Genomic DNA, 12,731 nt, shown 5'->3' with positions numbered 1-12,731 from the left:
TCTCTTGCTGACCAGAAGGTTCCCATTCTTCATTAAAGCATTTATTTGGTACCTCCCACCGCTCCTCGTAATCCTCGTGTCTGTTTCCCATAAAATGACGGAAAAATCGCTATTTCAATAAAGAGTTGTCCAACATAACCGGAAGCTTGTAGGCGTGTTTCATCTGAAAGATGATGTCGACTCAAATTTCGTGTCAGTCGCATAAGAGTGACGCATGTAGTGTCACTATAAGGATGCAAATCAGATTTGCTGTAAATACACGCTGTAACGGTCGTGAGCGTTAACTGCCTTTCTGAATGGACGTGGTGTGGATGTCAGTCAAGAATGCCTTCAAGGTGACGAAGGGCCACTATCAAAACTCACTGAGTATGGACGACGTCGCAAGGAGGTTGGGTTCAGGACGGCCACATGGCACTACCAAGAGGGCAGACCATCGTGTTCGACCTATGGCTCTGTCGCTTCGTACTGCATCCTTAGCAGAAATTTGAGCGGCAGTTGGCACTACGATGACATAACAAACTATTAGAAATCGGTTACTTCCGACACATATACCCCATTGTGTGCGTTCCACTGACCCCAAACCATCGATACTTCTAGGTTCAGTGGTGTCAAACCAGAGCTCATTGGAGGGAGAGTTGGAGCTCTGTTTTGTTTTCTCTTGAAAGATGATTCTGTTTCGGTGCCAGTGACGGCCGTTTGTTGGTTAAAAGCTGGCCAATTGAAGGCCTGCAAACCAATCTGTCTGTGTGCTAAACACACTCTAGCTACATCAGGAATTATTGTCTGGGATGCGATTTCTTAAGACACCAGAAGCACTCTGGTAGCTATTCTATACACCGTGGCAGCAAATTCGTAAGTCAGCCTGGTGATTCGACCTGTTGCGCTACCATTCATGAACAGCATTCCAGGAGGCGTTTTCCGCTAGGTTAGCGCTGCCCCCGTACCGTTGTTGTGGTCCTCTCCAATCGAGCATATATGGGCGTAATCAAACGATAACTGTACTGTCATGCACAAATAGTTTCAAGCAAGTTTGCATGCTTGCATCAATATGATGAAGGTTACACCATTTATTAATTAAACATTTCATATTTTCAATGACTTATATCGCACTTACATTAACTGGTGATCTTGCCATGTTAATCACTTAAATATATTACCCATACAAACATATTCACAAAATTTCATTACTCTGCATTAATTATTATTTAGTGTTGCTATCTCTTCCGTCCGTGTATATGGTTCGGTTTAGTGGAACAGTTTATGAAGTTCACGTGCTGTTGCCGTGATGGTTTATTGCACTCTTTAACGATGCGGCGGCCTTTAATTCTCGCCACCAAAAACCAACGTGGTCGTATTAGATGCACTACATTAGAATCATTTGCATTTCCACAGAACAGCACATATACCGAGCGGCACCCATTATTCCTTCGCCGGGGAGGTAAAAAGCAGCGTGACGGATAGTTTTCGAGATATTACCCATCCATCACAGCACACTGACGCTACATTCAAACACAGTACCGACCAGACTCGTATGGCAGAGCTCTCATTTGGGCATTTGGGTGCCGCCTTCATTTAGGTCACAATAATAACCTATACGCAAGAGGGAAGTGGTCGTAGAAGCTCAAAGCATGTGACCTGCATTAGAATATCAGTAACTGAAAAACGCTCGAAAGAGGTGTGTGATGAACTACTTGAGAACTTCATTATCTACAACTTCGTTATGGTGCATTTGCAGGAAATGTAAGACGTGTTCATTTGAAAATGTACGAAACGTCGTAAGAACCAAACTAGTTGACATTGGCGTATACCGCTTTGAGATAAAACAGTGAAACATCTAGGGGCGCAAAGCATATGTGGCCACCTCCTAAAAATTCAAGTCTGTGCTCTCAGCAGGTAAGGCGAAGTTCCCCGTCTTTTTCGACGTCAGGGGTCCAGTACTCATCAAATCCTTTGAACACGGAATAAGAGTACTGTGAGGCAATCCGTAGTCTACACAAGTCCCTGTAGATCGAATGACGCGGTCTGCTCATGGAGAGGGAGTGATTCTGCGCAACGATAACACGAGGCCACGCATCTCTAAGGCCACACAAAGTGTAATGGCCATTTCAAATGGGACCAATTTGAGCATCTGGCATACAGTGCGGACATGTCGCCCTGCGAATTCCATGTTTTTAGACCGCTGAAACAACTTTTCATAGAGAATCACTTCAACTCGGGTGAGAAACTGAAGGACAAAGTGGAGGGTGCCTCCTGTCACAGCCACGGGAATTCTGGGAACAGGGAATCCTTCGGCCAATGAAAAAGTGGGGTAGCACAGGCCTCTGGTGATAACTCTTCAATAATACTTCAATTTATTGTACCCAAGCGCGTTTATGAATACTGACCTGTGAAGCTGAGGGCGCGTGACACGTTAAGGGAAGTATTTGAGCGGGGCAGAGATGAATGGGAAATCATTCTAGCGATGATAAGTGGTGCAAATCGAGAAATACATTGGCATAAGCGGCTTTTACAAAGGCCAAATTGTTGTGGCACAGTACCTGGAACGAGAATATCGGAATCGACGAAGGTGGTCGGCTGTTCACGTTCTACTGTCTTGAGCACCTATGGAAAATGGATGAAGGATGAAGAAACCACGATTAGGCGACAAGAAGTGGAACGTCCATACCTCATCAGAGAGAACAGAAATCGAAGGCTTCTCTAAGGCCAGACAGATGGCGTTCAGTTGTAGGCCTGACGACAAAGTACGATGCTACCACAGACACAAGCATTTCGGAGTACACTGTTCGGCGCACGTTGTTGAATATGTTGTTCTGTAGCACAGTACCCCACGTGTTCCCATGTTGATCCAACAGCGTCTGAGCCACCCGGCACAGTTTCCTTCGAATTTGTCCTTCGCTTCTTCGCTTCTGAGACGTTGTTGTTTTGTTGGAGGAGGGAGCTCGATTTCAGCCACGCTGGCCGCGAGAGAGCGCGATCGGCAATACGGCCGACGAAGCGATCGCTGCAGGGTAGTCGGGTGGAGCAGCTCTGGCCGAACGGAAGTGGCAAGAGAAGTTGGGACGCGACCGCCAGTACAGACAGCAGACGGTGATTTCGTTTTTTCAGAACTAGAGGGGCGCAGATGTTGGCGCCCGTTTCAAAGGGACAATCACCTGCCCTGGTTGCATTTCCACTACTTGGTGACCTTCTTGAACTTCCGTTATTTGGGGGAATGGCCATGATACGGATTTTGATCCTAGTTACAAACCTCCTTTATGGCTTAGCTGATTGCTTACGAGATTCCTTGAAGAATACGCCTGGATCGCGTCGCCTTACTGGCGGTTGAGCTATATTTATCCATTTAATTAGGAAGCCCACCCGGCGTTCTAATGTGGATTCTTCCCGTCATCTGTGGCGTAATGGGTGTGTATCATTAGCCCCACCTGTGGACTATATAAATTGCTACCTCCTCCGAGTTTACCTATGTCGAGTGACTGTTTGGTTTAACCTTTGCATCTGTTGGGTACCTCTTGACTTGTTCTGGGTTTCCATGACACATCTGTGATGTTTTGGTTCGATACGGCTGCCTCGAGTTGCGGGCGCTGCTTTCTATCAATTTCCTTTCAGTCCCTGGTAGCTTGGCATTTCCATATTGACTGTGATTTTACAGAGGCACTGTTCTGTTTCGCATTTGACCCGTATTTATCTCCCGTTTGAGTTTACTGAAACTACTTCTCGACTAGTGGCATGGAACCGGCCGTTAATACACGCTTTAGTGCGTTCTAGTGCTGCCGTCGAGAGGGCCACGCCTTGTAGAAGGCGACGCCAGTCGGACGGAGCGGATGGACGCCCGAACCTGCGACAACTCTAGAGGGACGGCGGCTCTGCAGATGGCTAACCGTATCAAAAGCTACGTAAGGCGTTAACCGTTGTTGATAGCTTGCTATGAAGGTGTACATGGACGGGGCTCGCAAATGGTTTTTTCCCTCCTTTTCTGAAATCATTATGATTTTACCGGTTTTCTTGTTGTTTAACTGAAAGAAGTTATAAGAATATATTAAGTGTGGTGGCATCATAAAGACCAATATTTTTAAACAATCATACATAATTTGAAGTTTGCCTTGACCGTATATGTGGCCGGTTCCTAAAATGGTTGTTTTCTCTTAAATGGATGGTACCTATTTTTAAAAAAGAATATTATTGCTTTTAAATGACAGAAAAATGGAAATTTGATGGTTAACATTTCTCTTGAGAACAGGGTAATAGTGAAACTTCCTCAAGCGCTTCAATCGGGGTATAGGTTTGGTTGCTTGTTCTCATATAAATTATATTCCTTGAAACACCTAAAAATTAGTAATTGAAAAAAATTGGCTCTTGTTTAAATAAGTTAAAAGGTGATAGATGTTTTCCCTCTACTTTGCCTACTCTTTCCACGTTCCATTGGCCTTGTTTTTTTCATTAAATTGCTATTATGTTTTGTTTGGCCATGTCAGCATGGTCCGTTATGATTGTAGTATCCGCAGGATCATCGAGATCGGACATCATATCAGTGAAATCGTGTCGCCTGGTCAGTTAAACTCGCTTTTTTGTTAATTCAGGTCGATGGTTGTGTTCGGATATGCCGTCACGTAGGCAAACGGCTGCTCGAAATATGCACTACACCACGCACGCTGACCGGTGAGAGCAGTCTTATGTTATGGGGGGAGATTCACTTGGGCTTTCAGGGACCTGAGGTAGCAATTTAAGGAACCATGGCAGCTGGGGACTTTATGAATATTACCACCGACCACCAGCAATCCCCTTACTCTTGATGTCTTCCTCTCCATCGATGGCATTTCCCAGCAGGATAGCTGTCTGTGTTACAATCGTGCTGCAATGGTTTAAGATGGATAAGCTCACGTGATGTCTTGATCATCAAATTCGTCTCATCTGAATGAGATGATACACAACTTGGGCGCTATCGGACGCCAGCTCCATGCCCACAAGCCACCAGTCCTTAAATTAAGGAAATTTCCACAAACCTCTGGAAACCAAGCGCGTGTCCAATCCAAGACAGGCAGAATCAATGCGTCAAAAAGGGGGACCAACACTCTTTTGAGCAGGTACTCATAATTTTTTGGCTCCTTAGTGCTTATTCCGTTCCTAAATGGCAGCTGCACTGTTGCTGTAAATTCTTGCAGAGTGGTATGTAGGGAAGCAGCGAGGGGTGATATTTTTATTCTACTTTACTGCCCCACAGCACAAAAGCATTGGTCTTTAAGGTTGATCTCTTGGGGTCTAAAAATAAATTCTACTGTTTAGAAATGTTGGGATACATATTTGACCAACATACACTCTGTGATCGAAAGTATCAGGACACCTGGTTGAAAATGACTTACAAGTTCGTGACGACCTCCATCGGCAATGCTGGAATTCAGTATGGTGTTGGCCCACCCTTAGCCTTAACGACAACTTCCTCACACAGGCATCCGTTCAGTCAGGCGCTGGAAGGTTTCTTGGGGAATGGCAGCCCATTCTTCACGGAGTGCTGCACTGAGGAGAGGTATCGATGTCTGCCGGTGAGGCCTGGCACAACGCCTGCGTTCAAATACATCCCAAAGGTGTTCTGTAGGATTCAGGTCAGGACTATCGGCAGGGCAGTTCATTACAGGGTTGTTACTGTCGTGTAACCACTCCGCCACAGGCCGTGCATTAGGAACAGGTGCACTATCGTGTTGAAAGATGTAATCGCCATCCCCGAATTGCTCTTCAGCAGTGGGAAGCAAGAAGGTGCTTAATACATCAATGTAGACCTATGATGTGATAGTGTCACTCAAAACAACAAGGGTTGCAAGCCCCTCCTTGAAAACACGACCACACCGTAATACCACCGCCTCCGAATTTTATATTGGCACTACACACGCTGCCAGATGACGTTTACCGGGCATTCACCATACCCACACCCTGCCATCGGATCGTCATATTGTGTACTGTAATTCGTCACTCCACAAAACGTTTTTCCACTGTTCAATCGTCCAATGTTCACGCTCCTTACACCAAGCGAGGACTCATTTGGCATTTACCGGCGTGATGTGTGGCTTATGAGCAGCCGCTCGACCATGAAATCGAAGTTTTCTGACCTCTCGCCTAACTAACATGGTACTTGCAGTGGATTCTGATGCAGTTTGGAATTCCTGTGTGATGGTCTGGAAAGATGTCTGCCTATTACACATTACGACCCTCTTGAACTGTCAGTGAACAGACGTCGTCGGCCTGTACACTTTTGTGCTGTACGTGTCCCTTCACGTTTCCACTTCACTATCACATCGGAAACAGTGGACCTAGGCATGTTTAGAAGTTCGGAAATCATCGCGTATGACACAAGTGACACCGAATCACCTGACCACATTCTAAGTCCGTGAGATCCGCGGAGCGCCCCATTCTGCTGTTTCACGATTTCCAACGACTACTGAGGTCGCTAATATGGATTACCTGGCAGTACATGGCAGCAAACCAACTAATATGAAAAATCTATATTGTTCCACGAGAGTGTATTAGGCACTTATCGATTATTTTTTTCTGCTTCTGTCCTCTTGTTACCAACTTTATAAGCTATGAGGAGGGACCGGTTGGTTCCCTCCCTCTTCAAGAAGCTGACCCTTCCTCAGATTAGTTTGAAGCACCATTTAGAAATGTAAGAGGCCTTTGGAGCTCCCTATTGTCAATTTTCTGTGTGTTAGCTTATCGGTTTTCTTTCTACAGCAACGTTCTTTCGGTTGAACGCTTTGGTGCACTACTGGAAGAGGTGAAGCTGCGAGGTCGGTTCCTTAATCTTGCTTTGTCAGTTCAGTCGCGAAGAGCGTTGTCTGCGAGGGTTTCAAGTTTCGGTTCGGGAAAAAGTTTTAATCTGCCCGGAAAGTTCAAAACTACGCACATTTAGCCGCAGAGTGAAGAATTCTTTATGTATGCTGGTTATATGCTTCGCAGTTTCTAGTTGGGTTGTTGAAGGCAACTTCATACCGCTCTCAGACAACGCTACACTTGAACCGATGAGTCCCACAGAGGAAGCAATGGCAAGAACATGTATTGCTTGTTGGCGCTTCTGGCTTATGTCTGAGCGGTTGTATACACCTTTGTCAGAGGCATCTTTCATATGAAATCGCATAGTGAAAGAAAGCCGGGCTACTTCATTGATCTAATAATTTTGTCCTCTTCACTCAGTGATTTTCATCTATTGCACCTCCTGTTCTTCCAGTCTTCTTGTTTAGTTTTACGTGTATGTATCCCAAGATATTCATATGGCCCTAGCGGTACACTGGGTTACTACCGTCTAGATAAAATTCTCGTATCTGTGATTGTTAAGCTATCTAGATACACTTGTCATAGCTTTGATTGTGAAGTCTGATATTGTGGCGTACCTCTTACGGTCACGTTTTGATATGTGTGTCTTGATGAGTTGTACAATTCAAAAAGAAAATTGAAAATAGCTACAGAGGTGAAACTGTACAGTAATGGACACAATATAAAGGGATATTTTACTTCAGATAGAGACAGCTAGTGTGATGAAATGATACCATTCAATTAGGTTTTTGTCTTAGCTTTCTATAGCCAGTTATGGGTGTTACTGTTTTCTGCAGTTCCATTGTAATATATACCTTGAGGCACAGTCAAAAGGATCATATTATATGTTACTTTCTAATGGAAATTATTCATTTCATTAGCTATCAACTATATTTATTTTGTTAGAGCATCACGACATGAAGGCACTCTCCTACTAAACACGCATTCTTTCTTAAAATGCAGTTGCGTAACAGACCGTCCTCAAATTTACTAATACGCGCATTAACGTGATAACATGATAAGCCTGTTATCTACGTGACAGGTTAATTATTTCATCAGACTGAACATTCTCTATAAAAACGAGTAACATCCATTACTGTCATTACAGTTTGACTTGGAGGTGTAGGCTGTTCCCTTTTCTTTTCGTCCTCTCTTCGTTTAACACATAATTACTGACACTGCCATTTATCTGTGACGACACAGACGGAGCTGCTCAGTTGGGTCACCGGCCGCCATCGTGGAAGGAAGGGAGATCTCGAGGACGATGGAGACACTTCGCTTGTTGGCAGTTTTACACCTCTGTTTAATACCAGTATCTATATCAGTGAGTACCTTCGTTTACTCTACATAATTCGTTACTTTTAGTACACGGAATTCTGTTTAACAAAATATGCGTATGCATAAAAACAACATAAACATTCTGTAATCTGTCACCAAAAGTCCATATTTACTAGTCACGATGTGTGTCACAGAGAGTTAACTCCAGATTCAGACATCAGTCTAGAGCTTTAATTCTTAAGGATAGCTCTTTTGAACGCAACGCACTTAGATAATCTAGAACATTGAAAGGACGCCTTGACGGATTGTGTTATCTTGGTCAGCTCTGTACCCCAGTTTTGCTCTTTTTGATTTCACATTGGCTGTGTAAAGTAAGTGTTGACTTCTGCTGCACAATTCACCAGAATAATATGCAGTATTCACAAATGTAGTATTCTGCAAAGTGAAAATGCTCTGATGGTACAGGATGACATATTACGGATACTTGGACAACAATAAAATGAAATAAATCATTGTTTTAGGGATTTCATGTCTGTCTATTTACGAAACGTCAGGAGCAGAATTCGTAAGTGATTTAACAATGCAAAAAATTTATTGTCAATTTAATTACCATCACTGATTCGTAGTTCTACTAAGAAGTGGGAAATCGGTTTTCCGATTACTCTTGCGACATTCACGCCGAAACCACTGAAAAATTTAAAATCACACGGTACCTTGTCCAAATGGCCATGTCCGTATCCATCTTTCTCACGAAGCCATGGACCACACGCGAACCCTACTATCAGCTATTACCATCTGAAATCGGTACTCAAGAACTACTTGGCCATTGTCAATCGTAGCACTTGACAATGGCCAAAGAATATCTGGTCGAAAATATCGAGATATTTTAAACACTACATGCCGCAGAAATCCCGAGAACAGTTTATTCGACCACTTAGCAACCGAGAACAGCGGCGATTGCGTAGAATCATTACTAACAGACAAGCAACACTGCTTGGAAATAACCGCAGAAATCAACGTAGACGTACGACAAACGTATCCGTTAGGACAGTGTGGCGAAAATTGCCATTAAAGGCCCATGGTAGCCTAGCTAAGAGCACGATATCGCTTACGGCGCCTCTCCTGGGCTCGTAACCATTTCGGTTGGACCCTAAACGACAGGAAAACCGTGGTCAGATCAGATGTCCGATAATTGTTCGATGGGATCCACATCAGATGATATGAATGGCCAAAGCATTCGCTCGAATTGTCTAGAATGTTCTTCAAACCTATCGCGAGTAACTGTGGCCCAGAGAAAATGTCATCTATAAACATTCCATCGTTTCACAATGAGATTTTCACTCTGCAGCGGAGTGGGAGCTGATATGAAACTTCCTGTCAGATTAAAACTGTATGCCGTACCGGAGTGGGAGCTGATATGAAACTTCCTGTCAGATTAAAACTGTATGCCGTACTGAGACTCGAACTCGGGACCTTTTCCCACGAAAGGCAAAGGTCCCGATTTCGAGTATTGGTCCGGCACACAGTTTTAATCTGCCAGGAAGTTTCATTCCATCGTGGTTTGAGAATATGAAGTCAATGAATGGCTGCAAATGGCATAGTAAAAGAAAATGGCTGAGATGTGGTATTATCGGCACACTATTGACATTGTGGATATCGGAACACCGAATTCCCCAGCGATTTCCGAAACGGAATGTTCCATGCGTCTGGCTCCTACTATATACCCGCGTTCGGTTAATTCCCATAGTACGACTATAATCAGGCCCGAAATCTTTTCACGTGAATCACCTGAGTACAAATGACAGCTCCGCCAATGCACTGCCCTTTCATACCTTGTGTACGCGATACTACCGCCATCTGTGTATGGCATATTGCTATCCCATAACTTTTCATCGCCTCCGTTTTTTTCTGAGAGCTGTGTACGCCCATGGGTCTACGAACATTCAGGAAAGGAAATAGGGATAATCCGTCGATTTAGCGACCCATATCACTAACGACGATTTAGAGCAGCATTTCGGAACATATTTTATGTTATGAACGACCTCTAAGGAAACAACACACAACACCGGTTCAGAAAGTATCGTTCTTCCGAAAATTAATTAGCTCTTTATTCACACAAATTAATGAGTGCTATTGGAAGGGGATTTCAAACTGATCCCATATTCCTAGATTTAGAGAATGCGTTTGACATCGTTCCATAAAAGCAACTTCTAATCAAACTGCGTACCTATGGGGTTGTACGACTGGATTTGTTATTTCCTGTCAGGAAGCTCACAATTCATAGCAGCTGACGAAAAGTATTCGAGTAAAAGCTACATGAATGATTTAGGAGACAATCTGACGAGCACTCTTAGACTGTTTGCAGATGATGCAGTCATTTACCATACAGAAATTTCAAAATAATTTAGACAAGATATATGTATGATATGAAATTTGGGATTACGAAAGTTATGAGGTCAATCACATAAGTATTAAAAGAAATCCGTAAAATTTCTGTTACACAACAAAACACACATATCTAAATGCTGCCAGTTCAAATAATGCCTAGGGATTACAATTACGAACAACTTAAATTGAAATGATCACATAGAAAATTTTCTGGGGAAGACGAGCCAAAGACTGTTTTACTGGCAGAACAAGTGTACTAAAGAGAGTGCTCACACTACACTTCTCCGTCCTCTTCTCGAGTTTTGCTGCCAGCTATAGGATCCTTACCAGACAGGATTCACGGAGGGAATCGAATAGGTTCAAAGAAGGGCAATTCATTTTGTATTATCGCGAAATAGGTGACAGTGTCACGCGTATTATACGCGACTTGGGGTGGTAATCACAAAACAAAGGCGCTGCTCGTTACGGCGAGATTTTTCCCGAAATTTCAGTCACTAATTTTCTCCTCCGAATTGGAAAATATTTTTTTCATGCCAATATATACAGAGACGAACGATAATTGCAATAAACTGAGAGAAAGTAGAGCTCGCATGAAAGGATTTCAATTTTCAATATCCCACGAGCTGTTCGAGAGTGGAGCAGTTGAGAAATAGTCTGCCGGTCTGACGAACCCTCTGCCAGGCACTTAAGTATGAACTACAGAATAGTTATGAGGATGTAGATCTAGGAAAAGAAAGCAGCTGCTTTTTTGAGCTGATTTGTGCCTATTAATGGAACGAGAGTCATTTACAGCTGAGAAGAGGCTAATCAAGGCAGTGGGTGACAGACGGTGGATCTGCTGCAAAGAAAAAGATTATGGAGGGAGACTATCTCAGTACAAATAAAACAATGGATGACATACTGTCAGTCATTCGTTTGCTGTGGTTCAGCTTTCGCTTCCTATTTCAATAAAACATCGCTTTCTATATCAGCTACATAAGTGTAAGCAAAGCAAATAAATATGTTGTCGAATAAACTGTTCTCGAGATTCATGCAGCATCCAGTGTTTAAAATACCTCAAGTCATCGACCAAGTACCCTTTTACTCTTTGGCCATAATCAAGTGGAACGATTGACTATGGCCAAGTAGTTCTTGATCACTTGATACGGCAGTAGACCCTGCATTCTTGCTAAATATCTTCCGTCCTCTGTCAGGGGTGTATACATGTCTAGATGGCCCTCTCTAGTCTTCTTCAGTGACAGTTTAAATCTACTGTTTTATCATTTACATACGGAGGCAGAAATGATGAAACAGTACGTTTAAATTGTCACTGTATAAGAGTAGAGAGGGCCATTTAGACATGTATAAACGCCCGACTGCAAGGCGCATATGGTACACTTGTACATTTTCATGGTCAATTGCAAATTTTCCAGTCATGTCAATTTACATTGCTTTTGTGGCTGAAGAATGGCGATCCTCTTCCAGTCTTCTACCACCAGGAGATTATAAGGTATGAAAGACGATTCTCAACATGTCGCCAACCATTTGAACTGACACTGGCAGAAGCTAATAAGCCTTAATAAACATTTATCAAGTGATTTACAGCATTTATACGGTTACTACTGAAATTTTGTCATTTATTTTCTCGAGTTTTTTCTTGTAGTCCTCTCATCAGAGACAGAATTGGAGATTTTTTTTTTGAAACAACGTAACTTTACTCACAGTCCACAATATACAGATAGGAAGTTTCGGAAGTTTCCTCGTATCTCCTTCTTTCCGTGACAATACTTCTGCAGCGTTCAGTGACCATTTAACCTTTCGCCCTTTCTTATTGTCTAATCATCTTCCAAAAGCTATGATGATAATGCACAGACACTCTCCTAAATATGTCATGCCTTGCAGACGGTTCACAATTCCTTCTTAATTTTAGGAAGATTCCCTGTACTCTTGATGAGCCTCCAATTTTCAGTTTGATATGTTCAGGATGCTTATTAACATGTTCATTATGTTCATTGCTTTCTTCTCAAATCTTTTACAGGCTGTAGAATATGTTACAGTCGACATAGAAGAAGGCACCATCAGAGGTAGGATGTTCGAAACGTATACAGACAAACCCATGTACAGATTTGAAGGTATTCCGTATGCAGAACCACCAGTTGGAGATCTCCGATTCCAGGTAAGTCGCTGTCAATATCCACTCAATGCAGCTCAGAGAAGCACAACTACGGAATGTAGAAATCACAATCTATACACATATTTTGTGCGATGATTTACACATAAAACAGAAA

At 43.0% G+C, this 12,731-nt stretch overlaps 1 protein-coding gene across 1 annotated transcript in view; it reads left to right on the top strand.

The window, feature by feature from the left end:
* Positions 1-7,706: 7,706 nt before the first annotated feature.
* LOC126320831 (esterase FE4-like) overlaps positions 7,707-12,731 on the top strand; it is an 88,117-nt gene continuing 83,092 nt past the window's right edge. Inside the window, exons 1-2 of the mRNA XM_049994125.1 lie at positions 7,707-8,122; positions 12,482-12,619. Coding sequence (XP_049850082.1) covers positions 8,063-8,122; positions 12,482-12,619 — 198 coding nt within the window. The 5' untranslated portion in view covers positions 7,707-8,062. The remainder of the gene's footprint in view (positions 8,123-12,481; positions 12,620-12,731) is intronic.

This window comes from Schistocerca gregaria, chromosome 2 (assembly GCF_023897955.1).
Source record: "Schistocerca gregaria isolate iqSchGreg1 chromosome 2, iqSchGreg1.2, whole genome shotgun sequence".
Classification (NCBI taxonomy): domain Eukaryota; kingdom Metazoa; phylum Arthropoda; class Insecta; order Orthoptera; family Acrididae; genus Schistocerca; species Schistocerca gregaria.
The sequence above is the reverse complement of the archived record's forward strand: the minus strand, read 5'-3'. Positions and strand labels throughout refer to the sequence as shown.